Here is a 27,778-nt window from a genome sequence, read left to right on the forward strand (position 1 = left end):
GTTGTGTGTGTGTAATATATGCAGCCGTGCTGTACATACTCATGTGTAAAAAAAATATATATATATATACTGTATATATATAGTGTGTGTGTGTGTATATGGGTGTGTGCAGTCCTCATGTATGTACTTCTCTACACATGTATACTTCTGTGAAGACTTCTGGGAAGTCTTCTACTTATTGCTGCACTTCTTATTTAATTTTAATTTTATCTCTTTCTATTCTGTTGTTTTCTCTTTACTGTAAACTGCAGCTGGACGGAGTCCAGGAAAAAGTTCCCCACGGGGAAAATAAAAGTATATCGTATCATATTGTATCGTATCGTATATTGGTTTTGCTGATAAAAAAAAAATCTTTAAAATGTTTTTGTCACGTGCCTAATTTAATTAATGGCTAGAGTTAGCATGGAGGGGGTCACGTGTCATTTAATATAACAGCAAACAATGGCCAATATCCAATGTAAGATAAATATTCTGTTAACATTTAAATTGGACGTGTATCGTACTGTGTGTACAGTATGCAACTTGTTTTCCAACATAGCTTACTTAAAACTTACCTTCAAGTTCAACAACTGAGATCAGCGCTGGTGATTTGTAAAAGCCACATTTTCCTGTTTTTGTTTTTTTTCATTGACAAATGTTCAGTTTTCTCACTCTGATTCAAAATCAGTGCCTGAAAAAGGTAAACTGAGACTTTGTGCCTTATACCAACCTGTTCTTTTGTTTTTGCAACAATCAGGCATTCTAGATGTGCTTATGATTTGTAGTCACATGATTGTAGTTACTTTTCAGACAGGCCTGACTTGCAGACTTAGCATTTTGCTTATGACGTCAACCAAAAAGTCAAGATGCTCGGATGAGACACAAAGGAAGGAGGGGGTCGGGGGTGGGGATGTAATTTTGCCTGTTGCCACCAGACGGGGTAATAGAAACCGGTTGGGTGGGGGCAGCCAAATGCTCTTACCCATAATAACCAGCAGACGTGACTCATTCAGCATAGAACACCACAGCAGCCACAGACAGGTCTCTGGCAGACGCGTAAATGAAACTGAACTCTGCACAGTTTGTGAATGGGATTCACATAATTTCATAATGCTTATCTAAGCACATTAATGATAAAATGTAAAGGTTTCATTTAGATGAAGCTCCTTTCTCACTTTTTTCTTTTTTCCCAGTTTGATTTCCAACTTGCTGTAGTGATTTTCTTGGCCAAAGTCCCGCTCATCAAATCATCGTGTAGAGAGCCTAAAAGGCAGCACAAAAACAACATATAACCTTGTCAGAAATGATTGTAGCTCTGATCCTCATCATTCTTGCCCAGACTTCCCCCATGGAGAGGTCCACTCAGCATGAAGACTAACACATGTTGGACAGGCCTTATTTGCTTGTGTGGACTCCTTCCAACGGCGAAGAGCCTGGGGCGCTTAGAGTCTAATCTGTGGGCACTGGAATATCACCCAAATAACATATTACACAACGTAAAGAATGGCAGGGGAGCAAACTGCGAGCGGTCACATTACATGCAAACTGCAGGCAGGAAGTGCTTTGCAGCAGTGGAAAATCTTCAGGACCACCAGACGGTCACACTTCATCTGTGGTGAGGAGATGGATACCTTCCCCACCATAAAGGTTGGATACGCTGTCATACATTTGTCCATTACTCCCCCTGTTTCCCTCCTCTCACATTTTTGTGGATTTTGCTTCCTTTTTTCTTGTCCGTCCGACAATCGCACCACTTTTACAACAGTCCCCTTTGCTCATGTCTTCCTCGATGCGCTTATTAGGTCCGTCAAGCACAATGATAAGAGATGTTTTAATATTTTTTTCTTGGATTGTTGTTGGTTTTTTTCTTTTGTTTTTTCTTTTTTTTTTATTCATTCCATAGATTCTACACGTTCACAAAGATAACCCACATATTCAAAAACAGTGCGCGTCTATAGGCAACAATCACCTTACCATTCACACAAAATTTTTATTATCGTCGTCATCTTCATTATCATTCTAAACATAATCAACATCATACTGACCATCCCAAAACCATGATGACAACAGAGGAAACAACAACCAAAGAAAGAAAAATAAACACTGCAAAAAAAATAAAAGAAAACAACAAAAATAACATAAGGGCACACATTAAACCGTAATCTTGAAAACCACCTCATATGTCCCAAATTATATCTCTATTCTGGTTAAGCAAATACTGCTCTTCCTGTTATATTCAGAGAGTTTGTTTTTAAAATAACAACAACAGAAAACATAAATTTGATAATGCTTTAAAAATAAACATTTTACCCAACAATATTATGGTATTTAAAAAGGTGTACAGTTATTTTCAAAAACTCCTAAAATAATATTTATACTGTTTTAAAAAAAAAAAAAAAAGCTCAAATTTTCTGTCCTCGAGAGCATGGCAACATACAGTATGGACAAAAATGAAACAAATGCAGCAGGTTGTCCTCTTCCTTCCCACAGAACCTGCAGTGGGGATCATTTTCTATCTGCCATTTCTACAAAGATTTTTTTGTTACAGTTATTTTATAGAAAACTACTTTTCAGGGCAAATGTTGAACTGGTTTAAAATGTTCACTTGTGTGTGGTAAACACAGGGTTACGGACTCCATAATTGTAATAAAAAACATAACCAATTAAGAACAAACCCTTAAGATCGCGCTGATGTTAGCCATTAAAGTATATGGGCTTCTTACCATTCAATTATGGCTTGTACTGGATTTTTAAGCGATAGCTAAAGTCAATTCCTTACCGTCACAAAAATCACCAGCCTTGCTTACATCCTTCCATGGAAGATAATGTTGGTACTCAGCCTATCCCGCAGACGGCAAGCGGCTGCAGCTGTTTAACTAACTTGTGAATCGTCTGTATGTACTTCCAATGCTGTTCTTGTCTGCTCACTTACACAAAACTAACTCTGGTGTCTTGTGCTGGAACTGTGTTCGGCGGAGGTCACCCGTTCTTCGTCTACAGGGTTGTTATAAAAATAAAAGCCGTCTCAAATAAGTTCAAATGGACGGATACACGGCGAGCTGGTTTGGCTAACATAGCTTATTCAGAGATGAAATTTAATGTGTCTGTTAGGGCGGCAAAAAAACACAGAGACATAAAGCATTTTTTTTTTATTATAATAAAATACTGTATTTTGTGGATGTCATTAGTTAAACTTCCCATGAGGCAGTGCAAATTACAGTTTTTTACCACAAATTTTATTTATAGTGTTTATTTTACAGTCCTGTCGAACAGTGCAAAGTGAAACTAAATGTCTTTTAAATTTGACAAACCAAAGCAGAGTGTTGAGAGCCTGGTAAGCTTTCTAACGAAACAAAGTTCATCTGGTCACTCGGCCGTTGAAAGCGAACTCAGCTTAGCTCAAAATGAACCGTGCAATCAAATCTGTTTATTTGCTGTGACGTATTCTTCGGTGCCGGAAGTCTATCATCACACAAATCATCAAGATTTTTCGGCAACAGCCATGTTGAATTTACACCGTATCTGCCCACTGCTACTGTTTACTCACGGACTTTCATATGAATATTATATATTTCATATGTACATCTATGTGTTTACTACTCTTCCACACATACCGACGTCCCGCTTTTATGACGTCACGTCTGACGCTGTTCTCTGATTGGATCTTTTCACTGTCTGTTCGGTAAGGTTTGCCCCGCCTCAGAAATGCGCTTGATGCCGACAGTTACCAGACTCATCCGCTGGTAACAGCGATAAGTCTGATTTCCAGGCTAGGGTGTTGATAACAACCATACCAAATTTGAATGATTAAAAAAAAAATCATAAAGTTTATCAGTCTATGTTTTTCTAAATCATGAAATATCAAGCCATTCTCTCCGCTCTCAAATACTATGGGCATGTCCTCTGAATGGCCTGAAACCACGTCCTGCTCAATTGTCAACTGTAAATCAAATTTCAATGACCTGAAAAATGGATGTTACTCTCTCAGTGACATGCGCAGACTCACGGCCACCAACAACACACTCTAAAGCGGAAACGACAGTCCAAAGCCCAAGTCCAGTCACTTGTTGCCAAGTCAGATTTTTTTTTCTTCCCCTCGTTGTTCTGCCTTTTTCTCTCACACTCACAGCCGGACCCGTCGTCATGGGCGGGCATTGGGGATCTGTGCCCGCCCTGGCAGCCAGCCGTGCCCGCCCTAGCTGCCTTGCTAACCATTTATTCTTCCTATCAGTCACGTAAACTTGCGCCTTCTGTTTCAAGTAAAGCATGGTGTGCGAGCAAACCACATACCTCCTTTCAAGTTTGGCTTTGATTGACAGCTAAAGATAGCCAATGACAATAGTGGTGGGGGTTGAGGCGCGCTCTGGCGTATCAGACAAATCTACTTCCGGGTTTAGCAAGCAGCGCGTGGCAAACTTTTATTTTAATCAGTCAAGCCACACAGCACAGAAAAATTGCAACAATACACAGTAATGCGGTTAACAGACCCACACAGTCACACAAACACAACAACAACGTATACTGGAGCATAAAATTATTTATCACTAAAGCACAGTTGTAGTACAATGTGAGTTGAATTCAGTTTTTTTTTATTGCCAAGTTTGTTAATGTTGATGACTGTCACTAAGCTCTAACAAAAAAAAAGAACTTAACACATTTTTTTGGATTGATATTTTGCTTAGTTTTTTATTAAACCCATATATTGTTATTGCATTTTATCGACATATCTCAACAACTTATTTATAAAGCACTTTAAAACATCCATTGCTTTATATAAGTACTGTACATGGAATAGTAATCGGTTTTGCAGTAGAGACAAGTGAAAGAAAATAACACAAAATGAGATTAATTATCATAAATATAAGTAGTACACAAGCAAATACAATTAATATTAAAAAATAATAATAAGACACATAGGGAAGTGAATAAGTAAATAAGTAAAATAAGTGTCAATAAAATAACACAAAATAGAGAAGGCACCATAAAACACTGACATTACAAAGACCAAAGAATAGAGACGTCTGGCAAAAATATCGAGATATATAGAAATTTTATCGTACACCCCTAAATCCAAAAAGCAAATTAAGGCAACTGCTTGCCAATCCCAGATAGAAGGGGCTGGGTCAAAGAGTTCATTCGGACATAATTGTTTACAGAAGTGGCGAGGGGTTTTGTCGCAAAATAACTTTTGAATTGAATGAATGCAAACAGAACACATTTTTTTCCCATTTGTCTTAGATTTCAGAACGAACTGCCGCTTTTAAGTGACAGAAAATATTTCTGAGCACTTTTGCAGTTGTCACTGTTCAGCCATAAGAACATTGGATTTACCGTATTTTCACGACCATAAGGCACCGTATTATAAGGCACAGTCACAGTTACAGGTGCTATTTCTGTGTGTAACACACACAGAAGGCGCACCGCACTATTGGGCGCAGGCACGGTCAAAAATGCGCTAACTCAAAACATATGGTAGCATGCTATTATGCTAAAACTTATGCTAGTGCTAGTGCAGTGGTAGGGAACCCTGGTCCTCGAGAGCCACTGTCCTGCCTGTTTTCCATGTCTCCCTCCATCAACACACCTGATTGATGAACAAGATGGTTATCAGGCTTCTACGGAGCTTGCTGATTAGCTGATCAATTGAGTCGGCTGTGTTGGAGGAGAGAGACATGGAAAACAGGCAGGACAGTGGCTCTGCGAACAAAACTGAGTTTGGTTGAAGTAACAATGTACACAGTGAGTTCACAGAGGTAGAGGTGGGGCTGGAGAACTCGCCACCAAGTTGACTCTGCCGTGCTATCATGTCTGTCCTTAGTCAGGTCCACCTTTCTTGTATATAAGCAATGTGTCGCAGGAAGTCCTCCCACACAGTCAGTCAGACTTTGGACCTTGCTCCACACACAAGGCGCACCTCACTATTAGGCGCACCATCGATTTTTAAAAACATTTAAGACTTTAAAGTGCGCTTTATAGTCGTGAAAATATGGTAGGTTGAAGAAAAAACTAAATTCCCCCCCTGTAATTTCTTTTTGGGACTGGTCTGCTCACAGCCAACGACGAGGCACTCTAAAGAGGCCAATGCACTAGCCGAAGGGAAGATTTGTAGCCATAGCTAGCTTGGTAACTGAATGTCACTGTTAGAAAGGTTCCAAAATTAATGTTCATTATTATTATTATATTTGGCTGTTTCTATATTAAGAGTAGAGTGATATCATCATATTTACCTCTCACGTGACACATTCTGTTGCACAGCAGTTTTGTGCAGTTGGACTAATACGCCGCCATGATACCACACACACACACACACTCACATTACTACTACCACAAATTGCCTGCTCACGCAATTCTGCACAGGGCATACTCACCAACACTGTCCAAACCTAGCCTCTCCAACAGTTGCAATTGCATTGGATAACCACTGATGTGAAAATGGGCTTATATTGTGGGGGAGGGGCGACTGCTGTCGGTGTGCCGTGCGGCAAAATTTTAGCCACATCCAAAATAATTTGTAAAATGAATTGTCACAACTATCTCCAAATAGTGTATATAAAATTTGGGCCAATTAATTCAAATGGAAGTCCGCCCCATCCGCCACACCCTAAACCAGACTAAAAAATGGTACAGCCCTATTATCATTCAAGTGTTGGTATATTATCACTCTTGGACATAGTCTACTATACAACTGGCTACTATTCGACGTCCCCTTCTTTCCTCCTATGGAACCCAACCTCATCATCTCTTTTTCTCCACTTCATATTCACTCCTACCTCTCTGTTTGTGGTCACTCGCACTTAATCGAGCTTCATCCATCTGTTTCTCTTCATTCGTTTAGCCAGGTCTGCATTTGATTAAGATTACATCAGGCTTTGACCTATTAGTGTGTTGTGATCCTTTTGAAGTCATTCTGCGGTTGCAGGTCAAGCTCAAAGCCCACCACTCTTCCGACTTCATGCAAGGCATGCTGTATTCAGAGGAGGGAAAATGCAATAGGTTCTTAAAATGCTCAATCCTAGAATGAAATGATTTTTTTCCCCTTGGGAACCCAAGAACATTAAATCATACGAGCGTTTCTGTCATGTGGAGTCTCACAATTAAGCGTGCCTGCCTGTGACCCATTTTGGTCCCAACCCATAATCCAACCTAGCAATCTGTGAACTGGAATAGATTGTTCATTTAACCTCGTATCCTGAGGATTTTTATTATTTTTCTAAGGTAACTTTCCTGACCAAAGAATTTCTGTTCCTTATTAGGCTAACATTTCAAAGTCAAGCTCAGCTCTCCCTCACTAAACATCATGCAGATGTCACTTACAAAGTACCACTATTTTAGGACCCAAATGAGGAATGGATAGGCCTTTATTTAATACCATTACCCTCATTAAAACACAAATATGGTTTAGTGCACACATCAAACAATGGGCTTCCATTTCCAGATGTTGATCACAATATAATTTCTAAATACAATTCAGTCCAGCTTCTATGCTGCATGAATGAATTGAATGCTAAACTGATGGCTTTTTGGGTTAATGATGGAGTTATACAGGCCAATCATGACGCTAAGATGACATCTATTGGCCACGATGTGGCAAAGCTGGATGTTAAAGTAATTTAGACTCATCAGACTAAGTGGATACGGTTGACTGAAAGGTCTTTCCACCTCCTCACGTCTGGTTTGGGATAGATTACTCTGCTGACTTTTCTTTCTTTTCTTTTTTTACCAGAAGATGAGAGGACTCATCAGACGCCTGCTCGGAGTGTTTATATTAAAGAAACAGTATGTACGAATATGACCTTCAGTTGAAAGAAATCATTTTGAAGAAGATCATGTTGTAGTTGATCTAGCATTTGCAGTGCTTGTACAAAATTTGACGCACACTAAAATGAACAGCTCATGAATAGTGTACAGTATATTTATTTCATGTTTATCACTTAGATTTATTGGCTTGGATTTTAATATTTAAGAATTAACATGTATCAGTAGATCTTTTCAAATATTTATAGATGGTTCATTTTTTAAAAAGTGGAAGTCAAGACCCCACTATAGTCTAAACACGGCATTCTGATTAATATTGTGTTTGTAGAAAATGAATTAAGCAGGAAGATCCACCTGTTTTTAGCCATCTCAGGGGGCGGCCATTTTGCCATTTGCTGTCGACTGAAGATGACATCACAGTTTGATTGGTCTTTACCTGAGCAACCGTGATGTCATCATGAACCGGCAGCAAGTGGCAAAATGGCCGCCCCCTGAGATGGATAAAAGTTTGGGGATTTTGCTGCATAATTCATTTCTACAAACGCAATATAATCAGAATATCATGTTTAGATGACTTCCACTTTAAATAACATTTTATCGCAAATAAATCAAATTAAAAGATCACTTCCTCTTATTGTTTGCAATTTTGCACAACCACTCTGTGAATTTCCTCAAAGGAGTCTTGGGAATTTAAAGTGAATTCTGCATGCAGAGCTAAGCTTTATTTCAATTTTATTGTGTAAAATATTAAATATTTCCCTCTGAAGCCGATTGGAAGAGGCGCAAAATAGAGTTTAATGTAGAGTGGACTTTTGATTTGTGCCTATATCAGATGGCCAGAAACACCACTTCAGCTGGATGCTAATGTTCCTCTGTGGATGAGTTAAAGTGAATAAAAGCTGATAATATGTCAAAGTTAATAGCCTGCCGTGCAGCTCCAAGAAAATCAACCCATGCAGATTGAAAACTTTATCCCTCACTTACACTCAGGGCTCCTCAACAGTCAAGGGGGGGAAAAATGAAAAAAAAAATGTTTTGACGCATGACATATGACAGCTCAGAAAGTTGGCTGTGTAATTCCAACAAACATGCTACTTGGTACTTAACAACATAGAGTAACTGAGTCTTTATTGCTTAAAGATCGTTTTCAAAGAGTAGAAAAGTGTGGCAGCCAACAGCGTGCAGTCACAGAGAAGCCACCTTATGACAGTTCTTCGGTAGACGGCATTCTTCCACAGGACAATTACCCCTTCAAGTCTTAAAAAGATCATGTTTCACACTGCAAAAAGGACAGTAGAAAATTTAAGAAAAAATATAGTAAAATAAGAAAATTATTACTTCAAATAAGTAAAATTATCTGCCAACAGAACAATATATTTTTACTTATATTTACTTGTAAGATTTTGAAAAATAAGAAAATAATACTAGGCCCATATCAACCACAGCAGTCTTAAAAATGTCATTTTTTAGACTAAGAACAAGTAGTAAGAAGTAGTGACTTTTTTTAAGCTGTAATATATAGAATTATTTCCTTATAATACATGCATATTTATTTACAGTTAGTCTTAGCCTGAGTGTCAAGCAGCAAGATAATATGTCCCATTTTCTATTGTCTTGACATGACCCAGCAAGGGATTGGACCCACAACCTCCCAGTCTGAGTTCAGACACCCTACCACTAGACCACTGAGCAGGTGTTCACTGGCAAGAGGAAACATGAGCTTAGTAAATATAACAAAACTAATTTTTACAAGAAAAAATGGCTTCCATAATGAGATACATTGCTATATATATTTATCTTATTACTAGATTCTGCAAAATCTTAAAATAAGAAAATTCTACTTATGACGTCCTAGTTCAGGGCCTTTGATTTTGTTTAGTCATCTTAAAATGTGGAAAATGTTTTTTTTTTAGACCTCACAGTTTTTGTGGCTTTTAACACTCAATGCCAAAACTACTTGATCAAATAAGATAATTAAGTAACAAATATCTTAAAATAAGCAGGATGATTTTGCCTGACAATTTTATTTTAGGTAAAATTAACTTGTCAAAGCAAAATAAGCAAATTAAATTAATTGTTTACATTTAAGAAATTATATCTTACTTAAGATTTCAGGGTTTTTTTGCAGTGGCAAATGCAGTCTGTGGAATGGTTTAAAAAAAGAAAAGAAAAAGCACATCTGATTCAGGTCCTTTAGTTAGCATATAATCGGGAATCATAATACTAGTTCAAAAAGGAGTCAACTAATGTCTTGCACTAACTTCAAGTTCACAGCAAGAGAAGTGAAAATAAGTAACAAATAAAAAGTCCAAAAGATTAAATATCGACGCCTTCTTAAAATAATCACCTAACTCATTTTTTCAATTTTTTTCAGGAAACACAACAAATTTGAACCATTTGCATCTTGAGGAGATTATATAGGCAAAATGCAAATAATTTTTGCAACAACAATTTTTTTTAAGAGGGTGACGATATGAGATAGCAAAGTGTCTTCCTTTGACCCCTCCTCTTCTCCTTCCCTCCCCCTCCCTTCAATCATTCTCCTCACAAGCAACTTTAACTCCCATCTCTGTTCAGTTTGAATAGAACTGAATGAAGATGCTGTACTTTAAGGGGAGGGGGATTTTCAGTATGAAACTACTGTAGCATGATGCAATTTATTTTATTGTTTTCTGCTGCTTCATCTTTTGATGCGTTTTCTTATTCGCCTGTGACATTACACAGTCCGCGGAAATGTTGGCAGGTGCATTACTTCTGGGCACAATCCTTACAACTTTACCAGGTAGGTGAAAATATGTGCAATATATCATATTTTAGAAGCTAATTAGTGATGAATTTGGCCATGGCCTTGTACTACACAGTTAATGATAAATAAACCAATAATCCGAGTTTGACGTGTAGGTTTATTAAGGTCCTGCAGCCAGGTGCCCTTGCCTTTACACTCAGGTTATTTATAAGTATTGATTGCCGATTTGTGCAAGCTAGTCACCCTTGCAGGCTGCGAGCAGGACAGAATGTCACTATGAATTTCAGTGCTTGTATTTGATTTGATGCTGTTTGACACGTTGTTCTCCAAGGAAACATATTTTCACTTGTGTGTTTTGGAATGGAGTAATCTACTTTGTCTAGGAGTATGTATTCCAAACCAGAAATCTCCCAAAGCCCATTTCTCATGTGAAGAAAAAAAAAAGTGTCCAATGTTATATATTGTCATCCTTGAAGAAGACAATAACATGCAATGACAAAAGTGGGTTATGTAAAGATCTCCTTCATCTCACCTCTCTTTCATCTAATCTTTTAAAAAACAATGATCTTTGTTCTTAATGCATTTTCATGAATTAATAGTAAACTGTATACATCCATTTATTTTCTATAGCACGTGCCCTCATTCAGGTCACGCCAGTTTGAGCGTATCTCAACTGGACCTGATGGATTGAAGGATATTGCATGAGTAACACAATACATCTAGTGGTGGCTTTTAGCACAGTTCTGTCATTTATTGTAATCACGCATGCGGATGTTGACAAACTGTCTGATTGTGCAGCAGGCGGCCAAAGCAGGTGGAGCGTGTCCTTTTCCCGACGAGAGATCTGTGTGTGGGCAGGAACAACTGTAACACTGCCCTGTCGCTATGACCATCCATCCGGTATCTAACATTTGTTTTCATATTATGACCTTGGCTTGCTGGACTCAAGTTGGATAAAATAGCTATACTGTGAATCTCCATTATATAGCGAATCATCATTCACATATTTAAAAAAAAATAATTAATAAAATCATAGTAGTTTTTACAGCATACCTACGCGTTCGCTGATTGGTTTGGTCTCCTGAGGTGGGATGGATTTTTTAAAACTCAAATTTGTGATAGTTATTTTACTAACGTGTTTCATGTTTTAAAATATGACAAAAAGTGTTGTTACAAACTCCCCCTTTTAGGTAGCAGATGTTTGTCAGAAGAAATTATATGGTTTGCTTGAGCATTTTGGTTTTTGAATATACCGTGTTTAATTATCTTTTGATTTTGTATCAGTTTTACAATAAACTTAATTAAGGATTGATTAAAAAAAAAAAAAAGCTTAAAACAAGCACGCTTTTATTCTTTTGGGAAAAACTGACGTTGTACAACATCTCCGATTTCTTGACCGTGAGAGTGAGAACAGGTGGTAAAGAAAACTTTAAAACGTTAATTGTTTTCACAAGTTTATGTGTTATGTTTAAATGTGTTTAAACCACATGGGAGGGGTAAAAAGGGAAAGGGGAAAAACCTTTTTATATGGTCTATATCACAGATTTTCACCTATCGTGATAACTGTGTTTCAATGTACAGTATTGTTTTTATACACACTAATGAGCCATAATTAAACCATAAATAGATTAGGTAATGTCAGTTCTAGTTGACACTGTCAGAGAGACATTATTAGTAAATAACAAAATGCTCATTGGCTTGCTTATTGTGCAGTAGTGTAAAACGTAACTGCATTTTATTAAGAGCTGACACTGTCATGTAATTCAGATAACCAAAAATTAGACATTTCTTGCACTGGGTATCATTTTGTTGTTCAAGTTCATGTTGAAGCAGATCAGGGAGAGCACGGTAAGGTTTTTATAATTTGTCTCCATTATAATTTATGCACCTTCTCCTGGAGCTCGAGATTACTCTTTACTGTTTTGTTTTTTCTCATCATCTTCGTAGGCCACACAGTGAAGCAGGTGATGTGGTTTCGTGTATCAGCAGATGGTCGAAGGGAGTTCACCTATCACACAGACCCAAACCAAATCAGCCTGTCTTATCGCGGGCGCACGCGGTAAGGGCATTTGAAAGCAGGTGCAATATATGAGCAAAAGACATACTTAACTCATGAAACAGCAAAGGGTGGGCCATACCATATTCATACATATTTTTAGGACATGTCAAGACTAGACATTTTGGATTGGACGTTTGTCTTGATACTGACCTCATCAAAAACCTTTGGAGCAACAAGATGAGATTATGAGCCACACCTATAGTGAGCTGTGACGTCACCAATGTTCTTCTGGATGGATGGACAAAAATTCCCACATACACACTGCTTGTCTTGTTCAGGGTCACAAGTGAGATGGAGCCTAACCAAGCTGACTTTGGCCAAGAGGCAGGCTAAACAACCATTCACATTCATACCTACAGTATCTTACAAAATTGAGTACACCCCTCACATTTCTTTATATTTAATTTATAATACATTTATTTTTTCATGGGACAACTCAGAAGAAATGGCACTTTGGCATAATGATAAGTAGCCAGTGTACAGCTTATATAACAGATTTTTTGTTTCCTCAAAATACAGCCATGAATAGCTAAATCCCTGACAACAAAAGTGACTACACCCCTCTGTGAAAATGTCTAAACTGAGCACAGTTAGTCCTTTTCCCTTCCCAGTTTCATTTGACTTAGTGTTACAAGGTTTCAGGTGTAAAGAGGGAGCAGATGTATTAAATTTAGTATTACAACTCTCAAACTCTCTCATACCGGTCACTGAAAGTTCAAGATGTCACCTCATGGCAAATAACTCTCTAAAGAGCCAGGGAAAAAACGGTTGATCTCCATAAAGATGACCTAGGCTATAAGAAGACTGCCAGCACCGTGAAACTGAGCTGCAGCACAGTGACCGAGACCATCCAGACGTTTAACAGGAAAGGTTCCACTTCGAACAGAGCTCGCCAAAGAAGTTGAGTGCACGTGCTCATGGTCACATCCAGAGGTTGTCTTTGGAATCTAGAAATTCGAGTGCTGCTAGGATTGCTTCAGAGGTCGAAGGGGTAGGGATGGGGGGGGGGGGGGGGTCAGCGTGTCAGTTCTTAGCCCACAGTCTGCATGGCTGTCATTCCAGAAGAAAGCGTCTTCTAAAGAAGATGCATAAGTAAACCCGCAAATAGTTTGCTGAAGACACGAAGACTAAGGACATGGATTACTGGAACCATGTTGTGTGGTCTGATGAGACCAAGACAAACTTATTTGGTTCAGATGGTGTAAAGCGTGTGAAACGGCAACCAGGTGAGGAGTACAAAGACAAGTGTGTCTTGCCTGCAGTAAAGCATGGTTGTGGGAGTGTCATGGTCTAGGGCTGCATGATTGCTGTCGACATTGGGGGAGCTACAGTTCACTGACGGAACCATGAATGCCAACATGTACTGTGACATACTGAAACAGAGCATGATCCCCTCCCTCCAGTATTCCAACATGGTAACGACCCCAAACACACCTCCAAAATGATCACTGCCTTGCTAAAAAGCCTGAGACTAAAGGTGATGGACTGGCCAAGCACGTCTCCATACCTAAACACTACTGAACATATTTGGGGCGTTCTCATACGGAAGGTGGAGGAGCATCAGGTCTTGAATACCCGCCAGTTCTGTGATGTCATCATAGAGGAGTGGAAGAAAATTCCAGTGGCAACCTGTGACGCTCTGGTGAACTCCATCCTCGGTTTGCTTGTTCTGTTTTTGTGGTGCTTCTGATGTGGCGCTTCTTCAGAATCGCAACGCAAGGAGGATCGCCGCCGCGAAGAAAAGGACAATGTTTTATCGTCGGAAAGCCCTCGAGGCTATACAAGCTGATAGCAGTGGGAGCGAAGAAGAAGACGAACACTCGTCGAAAAGGACACAGCGGGTAAATTGTTTTTTTTGCCGCGTTGAGATTATCTGATTCCAATCAACAGGATCGTTATCGGGCTTATACAGAGCTTGCTGACGAGCTGATCATATATCAGATGTGTTGGAGAAGGGAAACATTCAAAACGTGCAGGACTCCGGCCCTCGAGGACCGCGTTTGCCTACCTCTGCCATAGGCAATCAATCTACAGTCAGTGGTGCAAAAAGGGGGTATGCAAAATATGATGCGCATAGGGGTGCTGTGTCAGAGGGGGCGCCAAAGCGATAGGAGAAAAATTATTTGGAGTACGTGTGTAGTGATGGGAAAAGGAAGCTTTATGAAGCACTTATGTTTTTATTCCTCTAGATGGTGCTCTTGGGTTTAAAGATCAAGGCTAGTGCAATGGACATCAATTACATTTCCACTGCATCTTTAAGCCAAGAGTGCCATCTAGAGGAGTAAAAAATATATATCACAAGTGCTTCATGAAGCTTCATTTGGCCATTTTACACATGTGTAATGACAAAGGCGAGTATGAGGAACGATCATATGACCCAGTTAGCAGTGATCGCTAATGAAAACAGGCACTGTATCACTTGGCTTTACCGTATGTACAGACAGGAATACATCGATGCATCTTGGTTCTGCCATTAATCTGCTTCCTCCCTCACGAACGCCCTCTACTGTCCGGAGGTTGCAGCATTCCACCAACCAATGATGTTAAGCAAATGCTGTACACATTTGCTGTTATCATTACATTGCCATTCTGAACCAATGGGGGAGTGCAAAGTAGGGTTAATAGTTTTTAATTTTCATTATAGTTAGTTTTTATTTCATTTTGAGCTCTTTTTTTATTATTTAATTAGTTCAATTGATTTTTAATTAAAGCGACAGTGTGTAGAATTTAGTTCCATCTAGTGGTGAACTAAAAGAATGCAACAACCTAATTTGGAAGGGTGTGCATTTGAGAAACACACACATTATGGTGCCTCAGAGAAGCACACTTCTACTGACTGTGAAATTTTAGCCTTTCGAGTATCCGTTAGCAGAAAGTTTGCGCCTAAACAAGTCAGCCTCCTGTAAGGTTAAGCGCGACCTATGTAATATAATTAGAGATTACATGAAATAAAAATGATCGTTGATAGAACAATGAATGAACATTGGAAAATCGAAAAATACTACACAATTTCCCTTTAAGCTGATCACCTGCTGTAATATTACTGGCATCGGGACAAAACCTTAAGGTAAATGGTTGGTGAAATGTTGTTGGGTTTTTTGGGTGTGGGGTGAGGGGGGTGGGGCTGTCATGTGTCTGAAAACCCCTCAGAAAGTAGATAGCTGCGCCCCTGTCTACAGTATGAACGTCTCATTTTTACTCTGCATTGCAGCTATATCGGTGGGAGCTACTCCAGCTGTTCGGTCCAAATTCGGGCTGTCAAGCTGAGTGATGCAGGCCAGTACCACTTCAGGTTTGAGACAGACCAACCACTGGGAAGATGGACCTCTCCAGACACCATCACTCTAGATGTAACAGGTTGGGTTTTTTTTGCCTAAAAGTGCTGAATCAGATGTGCCAGAGAATACAGATGAAATTCAACAAGTCTGTCCAAGCAGTACTTTTCTTGCCAGACATTTGCACAAGACTTCACTTTGGTTTTGTGTGAATGTGTTCATGTGTCAGACCTCCAGGTCCAGCTGCATCCAACCAGGCCAGCCAACATGTTTGGCTTTGCAGAGACTGTGTTTGTAGGCTGCCAGGCCGCAGGATGTGCTGCCCCAGGAAGGAGTCTCGCATTGTACAGGTGAGTGTATGCGAGAAATGTGTTTCTCAAAAGCTTAAAAAAAACATCATGAGATGCTTTTGGACACAGGAATGGTCTAAACCTGGGTTCCTACGATAAATGGATGATTATCAAACGCTTCGACCGAGTGCACATTGGAGCGTATGTCTGTCGACCAATCCCACCACAGAATGTGCAATCCCCGCCCATGTCTCTGGCCCTTGGCCGTAAGTAATTGCAGGCAAAAAATCACACACACCGCAACCACTTTCTTTTTGTTTGAAAAGTATGATTTTTAGATATCATGTCTATATTGGATGCAAACATCTTTGTTTTGACTTCGTAACCGGCTTTGCATGTATGTCTCACAGTTGTGAGATTTGGATACGGTTCGAATTTCAGCTCTAGTCTTATGAGTTTGTATGTTCACTATGTGTTTGCAAAGGTTTTCATTGGGTCCATTGGAATAGGCTCCAGCTCACCCACAACCCTAATGAGGACAACCGCTATAGAAAATGAGTAGTTAGATGATTAGATGAGACATTATTTATCATCTAATCAAAAAAAATAATTGTTTTTCCATCAGATGCTCCTCGTTCTACCTCCATCCAAGTTTCTCTTTTAGGGGAGGTGTCAGAGGGTGGTTCGGTCACTCTGTCGTGCAGTAGTGAAGCGGCGCCACCGGTAGAGAGCTTTGCCTGGTTTAAAGGTATTACACAATCTAATGAGGCAGTGTAGAACTCTACTGCATCATAGAGACAGCTGTTCCTCTAGCTTTTACAACTTCTAAAGTTTTTTTTTTGATACAGCAAATGATGTATGATGTGTCGAACATGTCTCCTCCACAGACATGGAGACTGGCAGCATCCCAGACAGTTTTGGGCCTCAACACCACCTTTCTCACCTCAAGTACACGGACAGAGGAGAGTACTACTGTGTGGCGCGGAACTCTCTCGGGACTGAACGCTCCAAACCACTTCTTCTCAACGTAACATGTACATGCTCACTGAATCTTTGTTAGGAATTAGGAGCATAGAAGTCAATGTCTAAATAATGGTTAAACAACTGATAATAAGAAACTGTAACATACCAGGTCGGTCCAAAACCCTACAAAACCCAACGCCCTAACAGGCATAAAGGAGTTGGGTTATTAGTTCTACATATATTGGTTGTCATAGTTGGAGTCAGAAGTTTACATGCACTCATTATGAGAATGAATATCAAATTAATTTTGAAAATTTAATGATTTATTTGAGCAGTTCTTTTTCCAGGGAGAATGATGACGCAACATACATCTTTCAATCAGAGTTGTCAAAAATTATACATAAGCGATCGCCACCTCCACATGAGTGCATTTACAGTTAAAGGAACTCAACATACGAAAACAATGGGTCCAGAAAGATTGATTCAAAGTCGAATTTGTTTGTAATTACATTAAATTTTCTTTCAAAATAAAATTTTATGAAACAATAAAAAAAAGATAAATAAAACATTAAAACAAATTATGTACAGTATATACTTTCTATACAGTACATAAATTAAATACATTAGATCATCCATCCATCATCTAAACCAATTTTCCTCAAAGTAAATTAAATTAAATTTTTACTCAGAACAATGCAATAAAAAGAAAATAAACATGCTTACTGTACAAAGATGATGGAGGAGTTATTGAGTTCATTTGAGGCTGCTGAAGTGGAAGGCATTGTTGGGTGTAAAGTTCTCAAGAAAGTATGTTTTCCGACTTTCCGTGAAGTGCACATGAATGTGATTGGCGCGTATGAAGAATCAAAATGGCAATTCAAGTGAAAGCTAAAGAGATATTGTATGTTTTACTACTACGCCGATAAAGAAGACGACGGAGGGCTGCTTCTCATGAATATCCTCCAGCTAATATCGAGTGCATGAAGAGTGCGTGCGCCGTGGCTTCTGTGCCGTTCATTGCACGACAGAGAGGTAGTTAAAATGCGCAACTGGCGCATGCTGCTCGGCGGGGTTGAGAGGAGAACTACACAACGGTACTGGAACCATAATGTATGATGTGGCGCACACTTAAAAATATTAACTTGTGAGCGAAATACGGCATTTATGGACATCAGTCAGCCTTTGTTCGCATCTGCGAATGTTCATAAGTCGGACGTTTGTAACTAAAGGACTACCTGTAGTTGCAATTAGAGACCACAATGTGTGACAAAACTCAACACCACCATCCATAATCGTGCATAAAAGTGCTGCGTGGACAGTTGGATGCTGTTAAAATATTTTTAAGTTGATCAATAAAATGATAATTGTTCAATAATTAGATTTCTGCAATGATTCAGTGGCATTGTCCCACGCAGATTTTTTATGAATAAAATGCGATGTCTTGCGCGCCTGTGGAAGTCACGATCTGTCTTCCTACACCAATATTGTGTTTGGGAGTTGTGTTTGGGAGTTAGATGTTGTTTTACCAAGTCTAAAATTGAGTCTTTTTTTTTCACCAAATGCGCTAAATGTGCTATTGGATACAGCAGAACACCTATCGAGGCATAGTGTGGTCCACCAAATTCACCAATCTTGATGGCACAAAAATGAGGTTGTGCCCATTTTAACACCACGGGCGCCTGTGTGTTCGCTGTAATGGTTCAAATGCAGAGGTTAAATTTCATGGACATGAAAAAAAAATATGATTTTATCTTTTCATCTTTTAGTATATTTAATACTTACAGGTTGTAGGGAGCTGGGTATCCCGTGTGCTGTTTATGAAATCATCCTTCACAAAATGTGCCCAAATACAGGACAATTCTGGATCCGAAATGCTTGTTTCCCAAGAAAAATAAATTGAGGTAATTTACTCCTCAACTCCTCAGAAGTTGCTGCAAAGTTTTGACACAGAGCCATTTTTGCTGAGTTGAGTGAGCATGTACCAACCATGAAATGGGCAGGCAATTGAAAAATTTGTAGTGTGTCTTCATCACGAAACATAAATCTGATCGGCTCCTTTTGCTTAGTTTTGCATTTCAAACTATTTCACACAATCTACAGATCCAATAGAGGTCAAACTTAAACCCAGTTACAGACTCATTGGCAGCTGTTGTGCTTAAAACGGTAAGATAAAAAAATATATTTTGATGGCAACTCAACTTTATTTATATAGCGCTTTCTACACATAATATCCCATCTTGACAACAAGAAAAAGTTTGTAGACATTTTGTAAAACCAACCAAATGGCATATACACATATAAGTATTCACAGCTTTTGCCAAAAAGGAGCATCCTGTTTCTATCATCCCAGAGATGTTTCTTCATCTTAAATGTAGTACAAACGTGGTTAATTTAGTTTATTGGAAGTAATTTTGGAGGGAACACACCTGTCTGTATGTCAACGCACAAAAGAAGAAGTCACAGGAACTGTCTGTAGACCTCAGAAACAGGATTGTCTCGAGGAACAGAACTGGGGAAGGGTACTGAAAAATTTCTGCTGCTTTTTGGAGGTTGCAATGAGCACAGTGGCCTCTGTTATCTGTTAATGGGAGAGGTTCAGGGACTCCTCCTTAGAGCTGTTTGTCTGTATAATTGTCAGGGGAGTGACCAAGACCAACAAACATCTCTGGAGGAATCCACCAATCAGACCTTATAGTAGACTCACCAGATGAAAGCCACTTCTCAGTATAAGGCATTTGACAGCATGCCTGGAGTTGGCCCAAAGTCACCTGAAGGACTTTCAGACCATGAGAGACAAAACTCTCTGGTCTGATGAAACAAAGATTGAACACTTTGGCTTGAATGTCACACATCATGTTTGAAGCAAACCAGGCATCGCTCATCACCTGACCAATACCATTCCTACAGTGAAGCATAGCTATGGCAGAATCATGCTGAACAGCAGAAACAAAGAGATTAGTCAGGAATTGGAGAAAAAACTAATGCAAGAATGTAGAGGGATATATAAAAACTTGCGCGGTTCACTTTTCAGCAGGACAACGATTCTAAGCGCACAACCAAGACATCAATGGAGCGGCTCCACGACATGAATGTCCTTGAGCCAGAGACCAGACTTAGGCCCCGTCCACACGAAAGCCAGTTTCAATGTATCCTCACAAGTTTCTTACCGTTTAGGCCGTTCATCCAGACGATGGCGCCGTTTCGGAGCTTGAAACCGATCACTTTGAAACCGGCACCAGAGTGGAAAGATTTCAAAACACGGCGCGTACGCGTCTGTCTGGACACCATATGCAGGATACTCCTCCAATGATGACGTAATGGTCGCAAGCTCGAAGACAACGCATTGTCGCAGATTGATGACGTATGCGGCAATTCTCGCGTGACTGAGCGCGAACCGTCAGTCTGTCAACAACAATGGCGGATAGCCGTGTCGTAGTCGTTTTGCGCAGCCTCCTTAGCTTGCTTATGCTTTTGCTTTTGCAGCAAAATATTCTTTATTCCCAAGTTCAATAAGTGGTGTTGTACTTGAATCACCCGCCATTGTTACTTCTCCTGTGTTTGTCTTTTTCATGTTGTTTTGATACACGAAAAGCCATGTTTGTTCTGTAGATTGCAATAAAGTTAGAAAAAAAAGTGTTCGTCTTCTTCGCTCATTCTTCTTCTACGCTTTCCGTTAACTCCCTGTAGCTGCTAAAGCGCCACTCCAGACTTGACAGCTGTGAATAAATTAGTAAATTACTGTACACAGACACTCTCCATTAAACCTGATTGAGCTTGACAGGTGCGACAAAGAGGAATGGGCAAAATTGAGGTGTGCCAAGCTTATGGCATCCAATAAAAAAAAAACTTGAAGGTGCGTCAACAAAGTATTGAGCAAAGAATGTGAATACAAATAGTAATGTATGTCTTTTTATCTGTCTATCTAGCTAGTTAGTTCGCTATCTTTCTGTCTCTGTCAATAGAATGTCATGTAGACTGTTTCAAAGTCCTTTTTTTCTTTGTCCCTTTTCAGTCCCACCAAAAAACACCCATGTGCTGATAACACCGCCTGGTGACATTCGAGAAGGCACTTATGTGAACCTCAGCTGTGTTAGCCGTGCCCACCCACCTACCAGCAGGTGATATTTCATTATCAATTATTCTTATGATTCTCCACAAAATGGACTTTGCATGACTGTTACCTGCTCTGTCTTTTATGGCATCACTTGCTTATTAATGTTGCAATTGTCTAGTCTGTTTGTTTGTTTTTTGTCTTTCACTAGGACCGAGTAATATTAATTAATTTATATTGGGCATTTTTCAAATGTAAGCGGTTATACCATTGAGTTATTGCTCAGTCCTACAAATCATTTTTATCATGATCATCCTCATCCTCCTTTAGGCATGCTTGGTATCGCATCCTAGGAGACCAGGTGTTACCAAAAGGAAGCATCCAGAACTTGACGTTCCCATCAGTGCGTGCTCACCACGCTGGTCAGTACCACTGCACGGCATGGAACCGATTAGGACACCAAACCTCTCATACCACCGCTCTCACTGTGCTGTGTAAGTTGTGTTTGATTGGAACCATGCTTGTTAACTGAGGGAACATCGATCAGAGACAAGCTTGGGAATGATGTGTCACTTCTCATATTGTGTATCTGCCTCCTCTCCTCAATCACTTTCTAGTCAAGCTTTCTGTCTCTCGCTCCCTATTTGTCTGTCCAGCAGCCTCTTCTCACAATCTGCTGGCATTGTTCAGTCCTGTTCAGACCTTACCATCCCAAAATGTTTTTTTTTTGATCCACTTGATTTATTTGGGAAGATGTTAAAATACAATAAAAAATGTTTTGGGTCTGGAGTACAGGAAATGAAAATGGAACATCTACAGCTATCTGTTTTTGAGAATTTTGACCTATTTATCCAAAGTTTTTTTCAGGTTTCAAAATCTCTCTTGGCAGCGTGGTTGAGTTTGTGGAGTTTGCATGTTCTCCACGTTCTCCACGTTCTTGTGTTTTCTGTTGGACACTGGAAGCCATCCTCCCAGGTTCCAAAAATATTCCTGTTAGTTTAAATCGAGACTCTATAGGCGTGAATGTGAATGATTGTTTGCTTGTTTTATGTCCTCTGCAATTGGCTTCCGACCAGTCCAGGGTGTACTCCGCATCTTGCCCAAAGTCAGCTGGGATAGGTCACAGCTAAAATAAAAAAATTGATTCAAGAAAAAATCTTCACAGTAAATGCATCCAAGCATTTCTTTCTAGACCTTTTTATGGAGTCATGCTGTGACAACACAAATCTACTGTTCCCACAAAGTTGAAACTTGCATAGAACTGAATTAAATGTGTCGGTGAGATGAAGGATAAAGAAGGGAAGTTAGGAGCTAAGCCCAACCTCTGATTGATAAGAGTCTCTATATTGTAGTGCAAGGTTCTCAAACTGAACTTTAACATTAAACTTTGATGTCAACTAGGGTACATAAACCTTTATATCTTTGATATCAGCCCAAAAAATAATAATGAAAAATCTTATATGTCTCATAAAAATAATCTCAGAATGTTACAAAACAAGACATCGGCTTGTCAGTTTGGGCCAGTCTTTCTTAAATCTTAATTCTTACATCCACTACAGTAGGTGGCAGTGGCACACTCGTTGTTTGAGTGTGTGCAGGGAGTGTTAGCTTTATGGTGTATAGCGTTTTGTTTTTTTGCAATAAACATGCACACACAGCACAGAGAAGGATATATGAAGTACAGTGAATCAACTCTTACTTAACCCTTAACTGTTTAACAGAGATGAAAAGAAAGGCAGAAAGGGACTCATAAACAATGTTAAAGTTTTGTTGTTGTAAGTTGAACTATATTTCTCTCTATTTTAGTTTTCTGTAATGTTTATGAGCATACAAAGTTATGCAGAGGCGTAGTTACAATAATTGTATAGACAAACGATATAGTATTTATAGTTTGGGGGACGTGAAATATTTTCTTCTTCTTAATAACAGAAAACAATTAAGAAGCACTGGTTTAGGCCCACAAGAACTCCAAATGGCTTTTTTTTTTGTTTAACTCATTCTCTTCCAGCCATTTTCACTGAAGCAACCCCCTTCGCTGTTTCACTGGATTTTGACTGATTTTACATGGCCCACAGAATATTGTGTTCTATTGCTATAAAAACATGGTACCTACCAAAAGAAAGATTAGCCTCTTCTTTCATCGGAAAAAAAAAAGTATATTTATTTTTCTGTTTTTCAGCAATTAGCGTTAGAATATAGCTAAGTTTCATAATTATTCTCAAAACTGTTGAAAACATTGTGGAATAGAGCTTGTTGCAACATAGCCCTGGGTGATCTCTTATACTCTGCTGCCACCCGCTGGCCGTTTTTTGTAAAAACTGCCACTGCTTTAAGCGACCTCTTCAGGTCAGAGGCTACATTAAAGCCTTCTGTATGCTCTAGCATAAAAAACAACAACAACATAAAGAATGTATAAATACGTTTTTGGGACCATGGCGATATTTAAACTAGAATGTTTTTACATGTTTTGGGAGCAAATGAGTTATGTCTTCTTTCATACAGACCCTCCCAAGAACACATCAGTTCTGGCTCGTCCTTCCAGTGTGGTGGAGGTTGGTCGGCCTTTAACTCTGACCTGCACAAGTCAGGCCAACCCAGCCGTGGACAACTTCACTTGGCATCGTTTAACCCACAACGGCGCAGCAGTTCAATGTTTGTGGCATGATAACAAAATGTTTTCACTCCAGTTAAACTAAAAAGCAAGCCCAACGAACATGTAAGTTGATACTCATTTGTTCACATCCTACTCTGTCTGCCTCTCTGCATTCCCTGATGTAGCGTGGGGTAGCCGGACGGGTCCTGTGTTCACATTTTCAGAGGTCGGCCCCGGAGAAAGTGGTCAGTACTACTGTGAGGCTAGAAACCGCATCGGAGTCCACAGCTCTCCTGTCCTTACAGTACGAGTCAGAGGTATTTGGGTTGGACACATGCCATGGCACTGCCAGATGGCTTTCATTTCCTTTCTTTAAGATAAGCATTTTAAATACAATACAAACTACAATAGGTCATTATTAGTCCTGCAGTGGTGAAATTAGAGCTCTACAGCTCCAAAGTGGACCGACAGTACATAATATGTATCAAAGAATACAAAAGCAGGCGCAACAAATGGATGATGATTATATAGAACTGTTCACAGGAATAGTTTATTTGCTGGTTTTTTTTATGATATATTAAACATGACATACAGTATATTCAGGTGTGCATATTCCTGTTGAAGCAACACATTACAGCAGGAATATTTATAAAGAGGTTGTAGTGGATATAAAGACATGTTTTTGACAGCAGCATCGAAACTAAGGAAGCTCCATGCTGTGAGACACAAATTGTTGCAGCTGAATTTAGTGAAAGTGTGAGTCACATTCACTTCCAGTCTGGAAGCTATTGTACTTCATCTCTGCGTTGTGGCACATTCCACTGACACTTTTAGATGGAAAGCAAAATGACAAAGTGTCACCAAAAAAGAGAAAACGCTTTCTGCTCTTCCCTATAAGTATAGAACTGAAATGAAAATATATCATGATGAATTTCATTGCGTTTGAGAGGATGAGTGCGAGGAAAACTTCCAGTTCCTCTCTGGACTCTGTTGCATCTGTTTCTGTGAGTCATGGTGAGTCATGTAAAGCTGTCGTACTTATGAGGGAGGAGGAAGAGAAGATGAGGTGTTGTGGAAAATGACTATTTGAGGCTAGACAGCTGAAGAAGGGGAGCTCGCTTTAGAAATCACAACTGGAAACACGAGACTCCAGTCTAGACGGTGGCAAAATGGTGCACACTTCTTTTTCCATACCTCTTAACGCTCACTTTCTATTTATATGTCTACTGAACTATTTCTATCACAGTTATTTTGTGCTTATTCTCTCCATTTCCATCACCAGGACGACTAAAGGTTATTGCTTTGGCATCAGCAGTGGGCGTGTCTGCTGGCCTCATCACTCTGACACTGGCCATTATGATTAGGTGACATAGCAACCTTTATTGAAACATTTTATTTGTATTCAAAGAGCATTGACTATACTTTAAATAACTATTGTTTAATGATGGGTGAATGTGAGCCTTTATAAAGTGTAAACACAATGTTAAAAAAAAAAAAGATGTACATAAAGAGGCGTAGTCAATTGCAGTTCAGATGCAGGAAAGCTGATCCAACGCTTGCCAGCTCTTAACAAGATGAGATATGAAATGGGATTTTCTTCTTCTTAGTATTTTTAAATCAATGAAAGACTATTCTTACCTGTTTTCTGAGTTTGGTCATGTAACATAAGCAAGCTGAGCCGCGATTGGTCGTTACCTGAGCCCTGAGTAATTTTAAATTATGCAAGTAATGACCTGATTAGAAAAAGAGGAAGATTAGAGTGTGCAGTTGATCAAAAAATATTGACAACGTCCTCATAAGATTAAATGTGGAAAGAATTAACACGTAACAAGTGCTCTCCAAATTGGGCGGGAAAAAATGTTGACTAAAAAAAAGCCTTTTAAATTCAGAGAGTAATCGTGATTAATCAAAATTCTAAGATGTGATTAATCTGATTTTAAAAATGTAATCGTTTTGACAGCTCTAGTTAAGAAACAATTCAGTGTTTGCAATTAACAACATAAAAAAAACATTGTTTAATTTTTAATTAAATTTAGCAAATTATAAGAAGCCTTCATTTGTAACTTACTGCTGGCACTGGAATGACACTGTGCTATTATTTTTTCAAGAATTGTTTAAAACTGCACTTTGAAAGAGGTTGATCTTCAATCTATATTATCCACTCAAATTAAATATTGGCATCATAGGTACTGGTATATTCATGGCGGTGGTAACTTAGTAATCTTTTGTCTATTGTCCACAGTAAGAACATGCACACAGTTGACATGGAATCAGTTGCTGGAGCAACCAAGGTACAGTCTTTTGAATACATGATACGCGATACATGTATCTTTTCACAACATAATGATTTTACTTTACTTTTTAATAGAATGCCATGTCATTCAGGATCGTCTTTATACTAGTTTTTGTGTGTTTTAGCGGCCCTCAGTTACGGTTGACACCATGTTCTATGAGACGACCCAACCGATGGTGCCAGTGAGAGAGACCTTAATGTCTGACATACCAGTAGGCAGAACTAAACAAATTGGAATTTTGCATCATAGAAAAGGCATGAAGACATACTGTACACTCTTGTGCAGGAGGAATCTGAAGACTTGAGTGACAGCTCCCATCCCTCAATTGTTCCTCTTAAGGATGCTCCTCCAATCACAGGAGCGGAAACATACAGCCCCGCCTCCAAATACATTACAGTCCATTACTCCAGGCTGTCAAGGTATTAGCTCAACTACCTTTATCTAAAATGTTCCTCAAATCTTTTCTATTTGTTATTTTTTTGCTCTCTTTCTTACACATTCATTTGTCATCTGAAGCACATCTGACTCCCACCTAAAGTGTTGACAGCAGAACTCGAGAGTCGAGACACGCTATTATTACAACGACATCATCTCATTGTTCTCTGCTTTCTTTATTCTTCTGTTGTTGAAAGGCAAAAGTGCAGTATGTGGTAATGATGATGATGCGATTCAGATGTGCTGATGAGCTCATATGGTTGCCCTTTGCTGCTGATGTTGATCCAGGGGAGAGCAGGTCCAGGTCCAAAATCTACCACTTGGGGGCGATAGAAAACCAAAGGAGCCCACGAAAGTTGTTTACAGTCTGCTGCCTCACCATTTGCACCACTGACCTGAGAAGGCAGTTCAGGTCGAACCTACATTTTGGAGTAAATGTAAGTTCATGGATTTTAATGCAAGTTTGATGATACTACTACACATTTATGCAAATCCTTAAACCTGTTCATCTTATTTGGAAGTCACCAAATACTGCAATTTCTATGCCCAAACTAGTGATCAAACAAAACCAGTTAATACTGATTGATTTTATGAGCAGAATTGTTTTTCTTCATTCGTTCTACATTGCTTGTGTGCTCTCTGATGTTGTGCAATTTTCCCAACAGTGTTTCCTGTGTGGATCAACCACTTGTCATTCACACCAAGTGCGAGTTCTGAACGTGATCACACATGTTTATTCTTCATTGTTAATTGTTGCATTAAACCAAACACCATATTGTGGTTCTGCTGCTGACAAACTGAGTCCATGTTCTTTTCAACATATCATAAAACAAGCAATCTGAAATTATCTATGGTCAAAAAATAATAATAACTTTACTTGCACTATGCACATTTAGCCTGCTGCTGCATTTTAGACTGGAAGACTAGAAAATAAAATGAAATACTGTATAGGGCACATAATGACTGGCTGCTTTATTATAAATGATGCTGCTTTTACTTGACAGTAAACTTAAATTACATTTGTCTTTTCTGTTGCTACTACAGAACAGGCTTATAGGCAGTTGGTGATACATTCCTTGAGTTGATTAATGTTTTCTATTTTTTCATGGTCTTCAAAAGCCCCTAAAGATAAAAGTCAAGTGAGGTGACATCTGGGGAACTGGTATGCCACAACAAAAGACCAGGCTGACCAATCTGGAAAACTGCTGATCAACTATTGACGCACATCAACACCACAATGAGATGGAGCTCCATCTTGCTGAAACCACATATAACCTTCATTACACCGATAACCTCTCATTTGGTGGCGAACCATATTTAAACGTGTATTCAAAAAAA

At 39.2% G+C, this 27,778-nt stretch overlaps 1 protein-coding gene across 1 annotated transcript; it reads left to right on the top strand.

Annotated features, from left to right (window-relative positions):
- The first annotated feature begins 1,569 nt into the window (after positions 1-1,569).
- On the top strand, positions 1,570-27,702 carry LOC144057990 (B-cell receptor CD22-like). The gene is made up of 18 exons (XM_077576089.1): positions 1,570-1,626; positions 11,279-11,380; positions 12,428-12,539; positions 15,751-15,896; positions 16,044-16,164; positions 16,234-16,370; positions 16,730-16,852; positions 16,992-17,138; positions 21,080-21,185; positions 21,449-21,612; positions 23,621-23,770; positions 23,897-24,028; positions 24,994-25,075; positions 25,954-26,002; positions 26,130-26,216; positions 26,291-26,424; positions 26,729-26,877; positions 27,106-27,702. The coding sequence occupies exons 3-17, from the start codon at positions 12,448-12,450 to the stop codon at positions 26,832-26,834; spliced, it is 1,776 nt and encodes a 591-aa protein (XP_077432215.1). The 5' UTR covers positions 1,570-1,626; positions 11,279-11,380; positions 12,428-12,447; the 3' UTR covers positions 26,835-26,877; positions 27,106-27,702.
- The last annotated feature ends 76 nt before the right edge of the window (positions 27,703-27,778 follow it).

Source organism: Vanacampus margaritifer, chromosome 9, assembly GCF_051991255.1.
Source record: "Vanacampus margaritifer isolate UIUO_Vmar chromosome 9, RoL_Vmar_1.0, whole genome shotgun sequence".
Classification (NCBI taxonomy): Eukaryota; Metazoa; Chordata; class Actinopteri; order Syngnathiformes; family Syngnathidae; genus Vanacampus; species Vanacampus margaritifer.

Coding starts and splice junctions, on each gene's coding strand:
- LOC144057990 (XM_077576089.1), top strand. CDS start 12,448: ATGTGGTTTCGTGTATCAGCAGATGGTCGAAGGGAGTTCACCTATCAC. Junction 15,897..16,043: donor CATCACTCTAGATGTAACAG/GTTGGGTTTTTT, acceptor TTCATGTGTCAG/ACCTCCAGGTCCAGCTGCAT. Junction 16,853..16,991: donor GAGCTTTGCCTGGTTTAAAG/GTATTACACAAT, acceptor TCTCCTCCACAG/ACATGGAGACTGGCAGCATC.